The 16,812-nt window shown below is 37.9% G+C and overlaps 1 protein-coding gene across 1 annotated transcript in view; it reads right to left on the bottom strand.

Moving 5' to 3' along the window:
- Positions 1-2,423: 2,423 nt before the first annotated feature.
- The window catches only part of CACNA1D (calcium voltage-gated channel subunit alpha1 D), a 226,580-nt gene continuing 212,191 nt past the window's right edge, over positions 2,424-16,812 (bottom strand). Inside the window, exons 41-48 of the mRNA XM_015816206.1 lie at positions 13,932-14,320; positions 13,165-13,191; positions 11,021-11,158; positions 10,853-10,864; positions 8,867-9,030; positions 6,177-6,298; positions 3,963-4,271; positions 2,424-2,717 (exon numbers count right to left, since the gene is read on the bottom strand). Coding sequence (XP_015671692.1) covers positions 2,424-2,717; positions 3,963-4,271; positions 6,177-6,298; positions 8,867-9,030; positions 10,853-10,864; positions 11,021-11,158; positions 13,165-13,191; positions 13,932-14,320 — 1,455 coding nt within the window. The remainder of the gene's footprint in view (positions 2,718-3,962; positions 4,272-6,176; positions 6,299-8,866; positions 9,031-10,852; positions 10,865-11,020; positions 11,159-13,164; positions 13,192-13,931; positions 14,321-16,812) is intronic.

The raw sequence follows: 16,812 nt of genomic DNA, 5'->3' as shown, positions 1-16,812 counted from the left end.
ACAATAGTTCAAAAGCAGCAGCACCCACTTCATTGCTCATTATTCTGAAAACCTCACTTGGATCACAAACCTTAGAGCAGGGGTGTCAAACTTGCAACGTTATGTGACGTGTCGTGACATAGCGTGACTTTTTTTCCATTGCCGGCAATGGAGTGGGCGTGGTTTCAGCATGACGCATCCGGCTCGCGGGCCGGCAGTTTGACACCCCTGCCTTAGAGTATGTTTCCTGTTGCCATGATGTCACTCTTCCAAATTCAGGTTGTGAACGTAGGGGTGTTTCCCACTTTCTTAGATGACTGCTCCCTGTTGTGTCATGGAAATCAGTGACTAGGGAAGAAAGAAGCAAAACCTGTAGAAACCCATGGTTCAGACACAGAACTATGGGGCAAAAAGAAATCTCCAATCTTTAGAATTGCATTTGTTGGTAAGAAGAGACAAATTATAATAACATTATTACACAATTTTATTCTCAGTAACATTTTGCATTTATTTTCATACAAAATGATGTAGGTCAAGAAATAATGTACAAACCTTTAAATTCTCTCCTGATATTTGAAAGAAGAGGTTTGTAAGGTATCCATAGCAAATTGCCACTGTGTACAAAAATGTTTATATTAATCTTAGCTGTGTATGTCACGGTTTTGAAATGTGACAACTGCTACCTATTTTGTTAATACAGATAACCCTGATAAAGTTGCTTGGCAGGACAAGTCCATTTATCCAATGTTAATAAAATAAACTTTTGATATTTATTGGTCTCCAAAATCATATTATTTTCAGTGTCGGGATTTTACTGCATCACAAACAACATTGAAGCCCTCCTTTGATTGCATAAAAACAAATCCTGAAAACATTACATATAGAACATCAAAAAGTTTGTCAACCATGCCATTTTCTCAACAATTTAGGGATGTTTTGGTTATGTAAATCATCATCATCATCATCATCATCATCATCATCATCATCATCATCATCATCATCATCATCATCATCATCATCATCAAAACACTCCACTTCAAGCTGTGTAACTTGTTAACTATCCATTTTGTAAATTGTATCTATGTAGGAAATCTCTACCAAATAGAATGCTCATGGTGGTTCAATCCTATGCATCTTCATTAAAAAAAAAACCATTTTATACAATGGAGCTTTTTATTAGGAAAATGGTGTAGGATTGGAACTTCAATTTGTGTTTATTTCAAAATTAAAAAAAACCTTACCAAACTGATAGCTTTTCGTATTATTCTTGTTTCTAGCTGTTATTGCAAGAGTTGTAGAAATAAATCCAGTTTTTTTCTCTCAAAAAGACAGTAGATTCCAAATAGCTTTCCAAATACAAGATTATAATTATTCATTTTCTATGTCTTAACATTGTAAAGTGAGAATCCAATTGACTCAAAATATTTTATAAAATCTCTGTTGCATCAAGTTTTTTAAAATCTTTACTTCAAAAACATTTTATAATGAAGGTGGCTCTATTTAAATATTTAATTCTATAGTGCTATACAGTCCAAGTAAAAATACTTCTATTTAGAATTCAGTGAAGAATTGCAATAATGAGGCTCCATAAATATTGCTGCGGTTCAATTACGGTACAATAATTACAAAATATAGAACATCTCTTTACAAATACAAATTATGGTAGATTAGAATTTATTTACAATAATCTCTGCTATATAGTTTTTAACAAACTGTCCTATCTAGTTCTACTTTAACCTGGTTGCAAGTGCATTAGTAAAAATGCAAATATTCCAGTGTATTTTGCCCTTGATATGATAGTCATAAAACAGACTATTTTTAATGATATTTTACTATGTAAACTGCTGTTACATATGAGAAAAACGCTTTCAGCAGCAGATGAAACAATCTCTTGCAAAAAGAGTTTGGTAAAATGTATTAAGGAGCTTTTTTAAAAAATAAGCTAATTTTAAATAATATATCTGAATGGGTATGCTGAATGCAGTGGATTTCTGATATGCTTTGTGATCAGAGGTAATGACATATTTGATTGTCATCACCACAGCCTTCTGAAGACCTCTTTAAAAGTGCCAATCTTTTTTCCACTGAGAATTGTGAACACTCTAGAAGGCAGCAGAACACAATTGGAAGACAGCAATCTTTCCACTTTCTCTGTTTTTGTTTTAACACAAACGGGTTAAAATCTTCTTGGTTCTAAAGATATGCCTTCGTTCCCTGATGCGCCCGCGATTCTGTAGCAAAGGCCTTGAAGAAATCATTCGAATCCTGATTCATTATACTGGAAACACGTACTAATAAATAAAAGTATGGCTTCCTCACAACGTGACAATAACATCACTCATGCAAAGCTCGATTCCTTATTGATTCCAACTAGTGCCTAGCATCATAGAACTAGGAGGCACTTCTGTTTGTTTAAAATCAAACTTTTTTTTTCTCACTAAATACTATAAGGTTGTAATGCATATCATTTCATCAGATAAGTCTTCTTCATATTTTCCAGTATCTGGCTCTTCATCACTAAAGCCAGGACCAAATTCTTGAAGTTCGTAATCTTGTCTATTTAAAATAGGGAACATGTCACCATTAGTTCCATTGCTAATGTCTCCATTGAGAAGGTGGCTTGCAGCACTTTCCATCTCGTCAATAGTCATATCACAGGCATCTGCAATCTCATGTTTTGTTGCAGAAACAAACTTTGGGTCCCTTGCATAGTGTCCTAATCCTTCAGATATAAGCACCTGAAAAGGTAACAGCATAAACATTGTGTTGGCATTATGTTATCAAAAGCAACAGTGCAGAACAGCAGACGCTTATACAGCAAGCCTTGGTCCAGTGGTTCTCAACCTTTTTAATGCCGCGACCTCAACCGGTCGTATGTTGAGGACTAAACCGGTCATAAGTCGAGGACTAAACCAGTCATAAGTCGAGGACTACCCAACCGGTCGTAAGTCGAGGACTTTCCCTGCCCGGGAGCGCCGTGCATGCGTGGTTCCGCCCCCTGCGCCGGCCGAGGGGTAGCTGGCAAGCGGCAGAGACGGAGCAGGCCGACCACCAGCTGGCCCAGCCCAAGGGAGGTAAGGCACTCGCCGGAAAAGGGGGAAAAAATGGACCAAAAAAATGGCGGACAGCCTTGCTTGGCGACCCCCATGAAATGGTCGATCGACCCCAAATGGGGTCCCGACCCACAGGTTGAGAACCACTGCCTTGGTCTATGGCTGAAGAGATTCTCAAAAGAAGGCAACTAGAGTGGTTATTAGATTAAAGCTTCTTAGAAGCCTACAATATTTTCCAACTCTGTTTTGCTTTTTTATAATCTAGCAAGGAATTTGATACTATTGATCTGTTTTTTACTTGACCTAGAACCAAAGGTTATTGATACATGGAAACAGGTGTTCATGCATGTGTAGAATGTATCAAAGCTTGCTTTGAACCTTTGACCTGGCTCTCCCACATCCAATTTCTTGACTACACATTTAGTAGTCAAGAAAGTACATCTGCTATTTTCACAGATAAATTGCCAGAATGCTCCTTTCATTCAAATGACTGCGGTCAACTAGGACTTGCAGAATTGCCAATAGCAGTCATTTGCTTACTTACAGATAATGTCTTTCTATTTTGAAACCTGAGGACTGGAAAAAAATTATTATCAAAATGCACAAACGTCATGGGATCTTATTTAATGCTTATATATATATTGTATAGTATTCAGGCATCTTATGTTCAGTAGAATATTAAAGCATTCTCTTTGGGTTAATAGAAAAAACAAATTCAGATCTAAGGTATCTGGGTAAATGATGCTATCTTAATCTCTAGAATATAAGAAAAATAACAGCATAATTTTATCATGTAAAGTATATTTTATTGTGAATATACATTTCTCATAACGTAATACGATAAAACAAAGTATTTGTAATGTCAGATAATACTCCATTTTCAGAGGTTTATTTCATGACCAGCTCAAAACAAAGGTTTGAAACACTTACCGCTTCTACCAAACTGTCGGCGCTTCTCTGTTTGTCACTATACTTATGCCTAAAGTCACTTGGTACAGTCAAATTAGCTGGTGTAAATGTCCGATATGCAATATCAGGGTCATCGGTATACCAGGAGCTCCTATGCAAAGATGGCAGGCTACCATTCATATATTCTGTAGAATCAGGTTGATCAACTTGGATAAGAGGTGTATAATAAAGAGAGCGGTCCCGGTTGGGTGGTGTAGCCCAGGAACGTGTTGAGCGACTCGGAGAATGTCTATGCACTTTTGTGGCATCCAGACCTGCAACTGCCATGACCTGAGGAAGTAATAAAACGTTCATACCATTCCAAGCTTACAGAGGCAATATTTCCTTAAAGATTACCGGTAGCTGTGAAAGGTCATCGAACTGCTGCTAGGGTTTTAAAGACTCAAGAATAATGAAAGGAGGGAATTGGATAAAGGAACAATAAAACATCTCCCCTCCTTAATGTATTCCTTAAGGAAACTTTCATTTATTTCTCTTCTGTGGTTTATTTAATAAAGCATATTAAAAAATGTATTATTAGCAGCCCTTTGTAGATTTGGAAAACTATTTTGGAATTTTGATTAGGATTGGATTTTTGCTCTATTTGGATGCTGGCCTCAAAATCTATTGCCTCTAAGCATGCAAGCATGTAATGTAACACCATTAATGTGTGCCAGATACTCTCAAATTAGGTTTCCTAAAATTCTGTTGTTTACCATGGAAAGTTAGTTGACTTCTCCCTGCTTTCCTATTTCATGGGAAAGGACAGTAAATTATATTTAGGACTGATGAAGGTTTTATATGCATCTTCCACTTAGTTATACGGATGTTTATGAATACTGGCTGATACACACAGAAAGACACAGGTATGTAGTTACATAATACATTTCCATTGCAATATCTATCTCTGTGTGAGAATTATTCTACCTTTGTTCTCTGACATGTCAGCATCTCCAGAGCAGGGTTTTTAAGTGTAACATTTCAAAACATGTTTTTTTAAAAACTCAATTGCACTCATCATAAGCTATTTTTAATATGATGGCTTCTTTCCAGGTGTGTTTTAATGGATATTTGATTTGGGAAAGATAAACAGAAGTCAGATTGTATCTGCTATTAGTGATTCTGCCCTGGCAAAATCTAGCTAGAATACCCAGATTTTGTCATGGTATTGTTGGTGATGGAATTGTTTGATTACCTCTTAGTTTCTCAGCTTGCCTCACTGGGGACACAGATGTTAATACCCAGAACCTGACAAAGTTGGGTTTCTCTTTTTCTTCTCATCTCTCCTTGGAACTTTCCCTTATTTTAAAATATGGAAAAAGGGTAAACTGTCATCTGATTCTTTTTAATACTGCTGATGTAGGGAACCTAGACTGTCAATTCCAGGCAACCGCTATTCACTGGCAACTAGTCATGCTTTTCTATTCTTGCCAAGCAAGCCTATCATAGCTCTTGAGATTGAGATGGGAACAAAGTTATTTGCCATGTTTTTTTAGCCTCCTCAGGGAGTCCCACCAGGGAATAGAGGTAGCCCTCACTTACTGACCACTCGTTGTGAAGTTGTGACAGCCTTGAACGAGTGATACTGATGACCAGCCCTCAAAATTCCAACTGCTGCAGTGCCACCATGGACATGTGATTGCGATTTGGGCACTTGGCAGCCAGTTTGCACTTATCACAGTTGCAACACCCGGCAACTGCATGATTACTATTTGCAATCGGTCAATGCCCATAAGGAAAGTCAATACAGAAGTCAGCAGGGAAGGTTGTAAGTCATTCTGGTAAGTCCCTATGGCCTTCCTGCACTCATGACTTGCTACACCAGCCGTGTGTTTGTGCCCCACAGAGCTGTCCATCACTGGCCTTCTTGTGCTCATGTGTAGCGTGCACTGAGTCTCACAAGCCATTCCCCCGATGGTATCCCCCTCCCACTGCACCCCACAGTCCAAACATGGAACTCCCACTGCTTCCCACTTAACAACCCATGCATCTTGCTGTCACGATGGCAACCAGGACTGCCAGGATTGCCATTGCTAAATAATGCAGTGATTTGACACTGGACTTTTCAACTACTTTGCTTAGTGGCAGCAGTCCTAATTGCTGTCATAACCGGAGGATTACCTGTATCAGCAAGTTTCAAAACAGCATTACAAAACTATGCAGCTAAAGGTAAGTGTACAGTTTGCTTTCACTTACCTGCTGTTGCATTAAATGCAGAGGTAAAGCAGTGCGTTGATGAAAGGTAGGGGAAGGTGGTAATTCATCATGACTGCTCTGCCTGCGGAGGCATTCAAAATTAAAGGAAGAGCGGCGATTGGCTGAAATATGAAAAGGTGGAATGGGTTGTTACTGCTTTATAGAGCTATCATAGGGGCAGTTCGGTTAACCTGTTAAGGTAGAGTTCAAACTGAAGAAGCTTCTTGAATGAGAAGCGAAACATTTTCAAGGAAAATGCCCAAGAAAATCCAATTGCCTTTTGAAAAGCACCTTTGGGACAACCATGACCTTCATGATAAGACATTGTGGCCCACTGGTTTACTGCAGGTGATCACACTGGTAACAAGATGATAGTCCAGGAGGACCAAAGCCTAAATTTTCTTGCTTTATACTTGTATGGGTATGTGAGAGGTTAATTACTGGTGGGAATGGAGTTGTTCACCCTCCAGAAGGTTCTTGCTCTGATGCTCACTCTGAGTCTCCTAGGCTTTAAAATTGGTGCTACTGAAACGTGGTCATCTTACTACTGTATTTCAGCAGTTCAATTTTGTTCTGGTGGGGGAATGGTCATGGGAGAGTTAAGGGAAGGAAAGAGAATGATTTGGCTCACAGAGACTTTTTACAGCATTGTTATTTACATTCTTAATTTTGTAGACATCAGAAGCAAACAAGCAAGATCGTGCCATCAGACATTCAGCCACCAAATTCCAATCTGTGAAGTACTGGAGTGTTGGGGAGCACAAATGAGATGCTGTGTTAATTACTGCATCCATTAGAGGTAGAAGCTATATAGAGGTAGAAGCACAGGGAATGGTGTTTTTTTTTCCCCTTCCTGGGCCTCTTATTTGCTTTCACAGCCTATGTTATCAGGAAGTTTCGACTCTTATTTGCCCTCACAGCTTAGGTTATCAAGAAGTTTCAACTTTTAATCTCACCTTATAGAAGAGGATATCACTACTTTTAGATCTCTATCTAATACAAATCAGGTCATCTTGCTAAAGAGTGTTAATTTCTCAGAAATGTTTATGCCTTTACTGAATATCAAAAGCGACGCAGGAGTGAGTGATGTAAGACTGAGTAAGGTATAGGTCAGGCTTCTATGAAAATCAGATTTCTAATCATTATAATCTCTGTAAATTGCAACACCTGTGTTTCAGAACGATAACTTACATGCTTCCCTCTTTCTCCTCCTTTTCCTTAATATGTAAGGGAGAACTAAAGGTTTTCCTCAAACTCTAAAGAATGAGCTTTGTGCTCATGTGATCCGTATGGTTTCTGGTCTAGAAACCAGGAGGTTGTGAATTCTAGACCCTGCTTAGGCATGAAAGCCATTTAGGTGACTTTAGACCAGAAACTCTCTGTTTCTGCCTGTCTCATCCCAACCTCATCCCAACCTGCTTCACAGGGTTATTGTTGTGTCTTAAGCATTATTTTACAAATGTCCATTTGAATTTATTTATTTATTTATTTATTATTTCAATTTATATCCCGCCCTTCTCCCGAAGGACTCAGGGCGGCTCACAACATTATTAAAACAAAGAAAGACCCACACACCCCACCGAATAAAACCAAATTAAAACCAAAATTTTTGTGTTGTGATAGTTAAAATTTCTAAAAAACCCAGTTTAAAAATCCTCCCTAGGCCAGGCNGGGCAGGGGCACCCACAGAGAAGGCCCTCCCCCTGGGGGTCGCCAGCCGACATTGCTTGGCCGACGGCACCCTGAGGAGACCCACTCTGTGGGAGCGTACCGGTCTATGGGAGGGAATCTGTGGCAGAAGGCGGTCTCGGAGGTAGCCAGGTCCTATGCCATGGAGCGCTTTAAAGGTGGTAACTAACACCTTAAAGCATTGCTTATCAGGCGGTGCATTGCATTGCTTATCAGGCGGTGCAGCAATGTGGTAACGTGCTGACTGGAGAATTCTGGGAGTTGAAATCCATACATCTTAAAGTTGCTGAGGTTGGGAAAACCTGCTGTAGAACATGAGGAAATGTGAACGTAGCACCTGCATGCAGCACCTTTTTAGCAGCTATGATTTTTTTTTTTCAGATAAGGCTTGGCTCCTTATAGATATTGCAGAGAAGTGCTAGAGTCACACCATGACACAGTCTTATATCTTGCAATTATTTTGTTATTTATGAATATATATTTTTACGAAGTTAATATTAACTTAGGTATTTATTGTGGGCTGTCTGCATTTTTAGTTATTAAGTTCTCTCATTTTTGAAAGACTTCTCTGTGGAGTTCTGCTATTTTGTTAAACAAAATTAACTGTTAAATTGCAGTCATCTGAATTAATGAAAGTATGTATCAACTCTAGTTTTGGCTGTTGGAGAAACTTAAAGACACATTTCCAGTAGTTTGGGGAAATGGCAACTATTGTAAGCAATCCAGATATAATTCTTGATAATGTTGTTTTTCCGTGAATGAGCTCATTCTTCTATTATAATTGTGTACGAAATCCAACAGTGGTCCTCAGCTATAAAAAGGGGACATGAGAAGCTACAGGAAGCAACAAAAAAAACCCTTGCTTCCTTTCTCTTTGGTTCACTGGGATATCCCTTTGTATGATATAAATCAAATAAATTTTAGAGCATAGGCAAGGAATATACATGGGTCTAATAGTAAAGCAAACACATCCACGAAGCCAGCTTTTGCAGTGAACTCACATGTAGGTGTTGGAGGTAGCAGCCGTCTCCTAGGAGATCTTTTTGAATCATAATACACTGGTGAGTCGTCTTCTTCAAAAAAACCATGTGGGTGGTGATAACCCTTTGGCCGTTCAAAATCTAAATCATTACAATGATATGTGCTATGATAGTCATGAGAATGCCTAAGGGTAAAGAAACAGATAATTGGTAGTGATCACCATAGAAAACTGAGGGCTCCCATAATTTGTACCGTGCCCAAAAATATGAACCCCACCAACCAACCCCACTGAAGTAATTTTTAAACAACAGTAGTGATTGATATCTAACATGGCTTCTCAGTCAGGTTTCCAGAATTTCCCACCAATCTTGACCAGGAATGCACAAACTGAATATTTAAATCTTGACCATGAATACATCTGGAGAGCATTAAATTGGTTTATTTATACCAATCAACTCATTCTCCAGTAAATTTATTTTGTGGTTAGGTTTATATTTCAAAGTAAATCTTCTATTTTTAAATACAAGTGAGAGGATCTTAGAGAAGGATAGTGGGGGGAAGTGAACTTTGGTAATTAATTCATTACACTTTGAGTGATCTTGCTCTATTTTCTATCCTGCAACTTTGTAACTAGTACTTATTGTAAGAAATTCCTTCTCCTAGAGATTACAAGATACTGTACTCCAGTTCTAAGCATCCTATTTTTCTAAATTAGGAACTCATAAAATACACTGGAAATTTGATAAGCCACTTTTTAAAACAACACACAAATGGTATCACTGGGAAAACTGGATTGATCAGTGATTAAAAAGGAAATAGAGAAAATTGCGCTGGTGAAATGAAAATGTTCAATGACTTTGATAAAATAATCTACTGCAGAATATGTATCAATTCCCAAGCATCACCAAAACATAAGAATCAAATTATACCATGGTTGCAGCCATTTTGTTATTTGAAATGAAAATTATTCTCAACAATTCATGACTAAAGAATAAAACCAGGCTAAGACAGAGTGTGATAGCTCATCATTAAGAGATTAGAGATTAAATATCTCTAATATTATAGACATGTAAAACTGTAAAAAAAGAAAAGCAACAACTAGCAACAGTAAATGAATAATCACATTTTTCTTTTCTATATCCTATTATGAAACACGAAATTTAGTATAAGATGCACTTTTCTACCATTCTTTGCTGATCCATTATTTCCCATTTTCTCTTTCTTATCCTATTATTTCCTGTTTGATAATAGAATTCTGTTATGGTTCATTGCACACTCAATCAGATGTTTAGCCTGGATCTGGCATTTTTATCCACCTATTGAGTCCTTCCCAAGGACCTGGGATAGGCAGATATTATTATATAATGGTATTAAAGGATATCCTGAGTGGGTCCCCGCTCTCCGCCCCCATACAAAGCCAGAACTGAGAAGACAAGAAGACACAGCAAATGCCACTCTGCAAAGAAGCTAAAGTGGCTCACTTAGTTAGCTACTGCAAGAAGATCATGTAGATTGACTACAAACAATGGCATGAAAAAGTAGCAACAATGATGTATTGGAATATCTGCAAGAAATAATATTTGCCTGCAAGCAAAACCTAACAGGACCATAAAATAGAAAAAGTCATAGAAAATGAAGAACCTAAAGTGTTCTGGGACTTTACCATTCAAACAGACAGGCATTTGCTACATAATATCCCAGATAAGAAAGCCCCCCCCCCCCAAAGTCTGGAGAGTGGATGTGGCAATAGCTGCAATCAGTAGAAGAGAAACAACTGGAGAAAATTTCTGCAAACAGAAATAAAATGACTATGGCAAAAATAAGCAAAGGTAATACCAATAGTAATAGGTACCTTGGTACCTTGGGTGGAATCCATAAACATTTGATGTAGCATTTAAACAGTATCAGCATTGACAAAATCACTACCAGTCAATTACAAATGGCAGCTTTACTTGGAACAGCTTACATCCTGCAATCCTTTAACACCATTATATAATAATATCTGCCTATCCCAGGTCCTTGGGAAGGACTCAATAGGTGGATAAAAATGCCAAATCCAGGCTAAACATCTGGCTAAATAAGCTATTTAAAGTTACAGAAGAACCTCATCTCTGCTGTACAACAACTGCTACATTATTTTTTTTAATGAAACTTAAACTTACCAGTTTCCTGACAACATACTGTCTTCTTCATAATACTCATCACCACTAAAATATTCTTGATCATCCAGATAGCAATCATCACTATAATAATCTCTAATTGCACGATCTTCTCGACAAATTGTAGGTAAATGTCTGTCACCCGATTCTGACCTGCAGTTAGAGCAGAGAGATATTTTTATTACTTTTTATATATGAACACTTATGTAAATCCTTCCCTCCCTATATTTTCACAAATCCAATTAGCAAGAAATAAAACTGCTAAAATAAAAGGATTTAAACGAACAAAAGTCAGGTTGAAAAAAATACTGAAAACATATATAGATTGTCCTCGACTTACAACCACAACTGGGATCAAGATTTCTACTGCTAAGCGAGGCAGCTGGTAAGTGAGTCATACCCAATTTTATGACATTTTTGCCAGGTTATTAAACAAATCACTGCAGCTGTTAACTGAATCATGTGTCATTAAGCGAATCCAGCTTCCTCCATGGACTTTGCTTGTTGGAAGCTGGCTAGGAAGGTTGCAAATAGTGATCCCGTGTCCCCAGGATGCTGCAACATGCCATTTACCAAGTGCCCAAATTTTGTCATGTGACTCTGGCAATGCTGTAACAATTGTAAGTGTGAGGAATGGTTGTAAGTCACTTTTTTTCAATGTCATTATTATTTCAAATGATCACAAAGTGAATGGTTGTAAATTGAGACCATCTGTAGCAAAAGTCAAGAGCATATAGTATAATCAAGTAAACTTCACTACACTTCCTATAGCAGTGAGGGCGAACATTTTAGAGACCGAGTGCCCAAACTACAACCCAAAACCCACTTATGTATTGTCAAGTGCTGGGTGGGCGTGGCTTCAGTGATAACAGCAGACAGGGTGGGACTAAAATGTTCAATCAATCAATTCCAACTTTGCGAGATCTTTTTTTTCCCCGCAAGAAGTTGAAATTGATTGATTGATTGAATCTTGTTTTTTTTTTGGCACACGGCGGCGTAGGCCTAAAGCAAAAAGGTTTTATAAAATCTAGCTGAAGGCCTAGGACTGAGGCAACGGTGCGCGTGCCCACAGAGAGGGCTCTGCGTGCCACCTGTGGCACACGTGCCATAGGTTCGCCACCAGGGTCCTATAGACTGAATGCCTTCCGAAAAGAACAAATTCAACCACTGATAAGAATCTATCAGAAAGCTCACATACCTGGCCTCCTCAGGTTGAGGACTTCTACCCCTGAGACAGGCCACTGAGAAACTGTATTCTCCTTTTGCCTATTTATTTATTTGGCCTTACTTTTTTTCTTTTTTCAAAACACAGTTGGGACTTGGAGGTGGATATTACCCTCTAGATTAATTTGATTTATAGCTCCCCACACATAGCTCTCCAGTGATGGCAAGTGAAAGAAATCTATGCTGCAGTTTCATTCTATTTCCAATTTCAGTAAATTGGCTGCCTCTTACAGGGAGCTGAGGAAATTAAACATAGTGTTGTCTATTGGACATTCTGATAGGCGCAAGGGAAATATAAATCAGTGGTAGAAACATGAAGTTATCGACAATTACTTATTTTAACCTAGTTCTAGAAGGGCCATAGTGTTCTGCATAATTTCTAAAAACATCAACATGCAAAATGGTTTGGAATGCCTAGGAAGTTCCTTGTATTGCGTCAAACCATTTGTCCAACTTGTTTGTTCTGCTGAAAAAATGGTTTATATAATTTCGGACATGAATTTTCCAGCCTTATTTGGAGATGCCATCCTGTACCACTGTGACATTCCTTCCTAACTGTATACCTCATAAAAATGTAGGTTAAAGTCCAATTCCAGTATTTTGATAAGGCCAACAGGCAGTCTTGCAATTCTAGTCCTAATAGTGTGCATCTAGTCCTAATAGTGTGCATTCCAATTACAGCTAAGCCAAATTGTATATACAGCTATTCAGGACTGCATGGAGATTTTCATGCATAGCGCTCAATGTTCATGCTCAGCATATGGGCCAAAGCTATTTTCATATCATATGTTATGTTGAAGGCCTTAGCTCTTAGTTTCATACTTCAACATCATCTGTGAAGATAACATCTGAAAAAGGCTTACATGATTTGTTTCAGTAAGTTTTATTGAAGCATAAAGTGCTACTTTCCATGCTATGACCTTATATATACTTACCTAGTGTAAGTTTCATAATAACGAGCTCTATTAGAAGAAAAGAATATGGAGAAAAAAAGTATAATGAATTTTAATGAAATGATGAGAAAGTAAATGTTACATTGTACTTATCAATGGATACATTTGTATAAATGTATTTACCCAAACTTTCGCACAGGAATTAATTCATAAATTACTATGATGAAAGAAAGAAGCAACAATTTGTCTTAATTGATTTTTTGGCTTATCCTCTTTAGACAACTTTCTAATTATGCAACAATCTAACTGTTAATGTTGTTGAATTTATCTGATTATATTAATTTGACTAATAAAGAGCTAGTTTGGTCTAGTGATTGAGGCACCATGTTAGAATCTGGAAGACCATGCGTTCTAATTCCTCCTTAGTCTGAAAGCCTTTGGGTAAATTTGGGCCAGTCACTCTATCTCAGGCTATGGCTGAAGGGAAAATAGGAGGAAAGAGGAATATTAAGTATGTTTGCTGCTTTGTTTATAAAAATAATAAGGGCAGGATCTAAATAAAATAAATAAATAAATTGCATGGCCCAAATAATGATACTAGTTGATTTTTTTAAAAATGTAAACTGGCTTGTAAGCTACAACTTAATCAAGCAGATCAAAGGAATTATGTTAAAATTAAACTAGACAATGAATAAATTAGATAATCAAATATAATAGTTCAAGGTGTTAAAAAAAAGTAACCTGAGGATTGGCATTTTCAAGCAAATGTAATATTTTACTTTGCATTATAAAAATATATCAGGATTTACCTCCTTTTGGATGATCGTCTACGTTGTTCACCGTGATCTTTTCTGGAGTATGAATGGCTCTCAGTTTCCGACATATGTTCATGACTTCCAGTGCTTGCATGTTTTCTGTTAACCATCTTGGACATGTTGGCATTATTGAGGTTAGCATTTGTGGAGTTTGGAACGTGCTTCCCTACTGAGTTGTGGTTGTGATGGCTATGATGATTATGGAATAAAGAGTTTCCTGTTGGTGGATGCACATTTTTCTCAGTTGTGTCCACCATACATGAAACCAGTGGCCTTTGCACATGCAGGGGGCGATGTGTAGTATTGATCTGTTGACATGAATCCCTTGTATCAGTGCTAACATGGTTGATATGGTTTCCAAACAGGGCACCATTTCTCTGAAATATAAAAAGTGATAATTAATAACATAATATTGGTTTGTTTGTCTTCACGTGCATATCCTGTGTGGGATCACTTGGCATCTTCAGGTCAGACAGTCACATTGCCATAATCCCACAATACTCTCTCCTAAACAGTCTTCTGTGTGATTTGGAGCTACCTCTGATCACAGCAATTATATCACAGTGCAATTGAAAATGTGCCTAGAAGAAATTATTTTGTTAAACTATTCACATACACACAGAGAGACACTACATCAGGGGTCCCCATGGACTGGCACTGGTCTGTGGCATGCCAGAAACCGGTCCGTGCAAACAAGCAAAGCCCCATCCGCGGGATGCAGGCAGTACATGAAACCACGCCCCCTCCGGTCCACAGAAAAACCTCTCTCCATGGAACCGGTCCTGATGCTCAAAAGGTTGGGGACCTCTGCACTACATCATACAGATTCAGATCCATATGCCTACAGTTAACAGCTAAGAAAACTGTATTATCTCTCCTCAAAAGTGTTTATAAACTAGCATTTGTTATGATTTTTTATTACAATTTGTTATGAAAATGTCATTTCACAATTACAGTGACATGACTGACAACCTTGGAGTTCTGTGATTTTGTGCTCAAGACAGCGAAGAGAAAGTTATCCTTAATTCCATCTGCAAATTGTGTGGCTTTAGCTGACTATCCATGTACTGAGATATGTCTAAGTATCTTACTTCCCTGTTAGAAGAAAGTTTATGAGTTTTTACAGCTAACCAAGAAGGTGCTAAAGTTAAAAGTGAGATAGGAGTGGTGTTTCTTGGAACTCAATCTAAAGATACAATGATAACTGGCAAGAGGAAACAGCCTTGAAGGTCTTAGTCATGATTAGTTCTAATAACAATAGCTCTATTCTCAGTTAAATCGCAAGAATAATTTTTGTTGAGTTGTCAGAATAACATTTCTGGATTACTTCAACTGGATGCCTCTGAAAATCCAAAGATAAACATGGAATTTTTTTTTATGCTGGCTTTATCCCCAGCATTGTATCCAGATAGTGCACCTGTAGTTAGCATCCTCTGTATACAAAGCTAGTGATTTAATAAATCCTCAGTTTGACAGATCTTAGTGTCGTAAACTATAAACAACATTTTCATTCAGGCAGCACCCTGAAATTAGCCATTATCTGGGTAAGCAGTCCAAACAGCAACCAGTGCTTTCCCTAAAAATTGGGCATGTCTAAATTTGTGATGAAAGAGAGGGAGAAGGAGAGGGAGAAGGAGAGAGAAAGAGAAGGAGAGAGATCAAAGAAGATTGGGAGGGATGCATGAAAAATATATTTTGCAAAGAAATCCTGGGACTTGCCAAGACTCAGGAAATAGCACGACAGGAGAAAATATGGACAAATACCATTTTTGAGACCCCACAATATATTAACCTCCACCTCAAAAAGTGAAACAGCCCCTGCTTTCTCAATCTAAAGATGCTACATTTTAAAAAAAGTATGAAAAGGGAAAAACAAAACAGGGCAGCATTTCTTAACAAAAAATACTGGAAACTGCAACAACCAGCTGGAATGGAAAGAATTCAGAAAGATAAGCCGACTTTCAGCAGAAATGCTTCCCATTTCCCACAGAGGCAGTTTGATGGAAATTGATGCCAGCTGACCATCAAGACAATAGTTGAACAAAGTTTATAGAAATCACAGTCAGTCTACAAGATTCATGTCAATCAGAGGTACAGTCATAGTCCAGCATTTGCCGCTGATTAGTAGTCCTAAGGAAGGACAATTTCCAGTGCCAGAAAATCCACTGATTACAACTGTAGACACACTATTGGTAGTGGAAATTCTTCTTCCTTAGGAATAGGGAAAGGTTATTGGGATGGTCTGCGTCTAGCCACAACCCTAAGCAAACAGTTAATTTTAGTAATAGGCAAGTAGAAGCTAAGAGTAGAAATTCTCATAGGAGAATTTCATGGGGAAGGAGGGGCTTTTGAGCAGACACCAAAAGTGGAGTTCTTTAAAAAAAGAAAGAGAAAAAATGAAAAAAGGATTTTAATGGAGAGAGGTGTAATGGCTAACACCTAAGATACAACTAGATAGTGATTGTTGTGGAAAAATTGAGTTGTAAAATTTGTAATATTGGCTTGTGCATCTATATTGCATCTCGTAGTGTTATAGTGCTGAAGTCTTGTTGGTTCAAGGACAAGTCTGGAGAAGATTATTGAAGAGAGTTGTTGGGTGAGATCCAAAAGACGACTCACTGAAGACTCAAAAAGGATAAGGTGCTATGAGACCTTTCCACTCAATTCAGATTTAGGGGTTGAAGAGAGATTGAACTGGTCAGCAGCCAATGCTAAGGGAAGAAAGAATGAATGCAGCCAATGTATTCCTTGTCTTGAAGTACGATGTGAGGGCAGTAATTAGGAATGTTCAATCCATCAGTTCAACATCATAGCTTGAAAACATATGCAGTTAGAGCAAACTTAGGCTTTGAATACAGAAACAGGTTGTATTACA

Source organism: Protobothrops mucrosquamatus, unplaced genomic scaffold, assembly GCF_001527695.2.
Source record: "Protobothrops mucrosquamatus isolate PMUCROS unplaced genomic scaffold, P.Mucros_1.0 scaffold414, whole genome shotgun sequence".
Taxonomy (NCBI): Eukaryota; Metazoa; Chordata; class Lepidosauria; order Squamata; family Viperidae; genus Protobothrops; species Protobothrops mucrosquamatus.
Note: the sequence above shows the minus strand (reverse complement) of the source record. Positions and strands in the feature narration are given on the sequence as shown.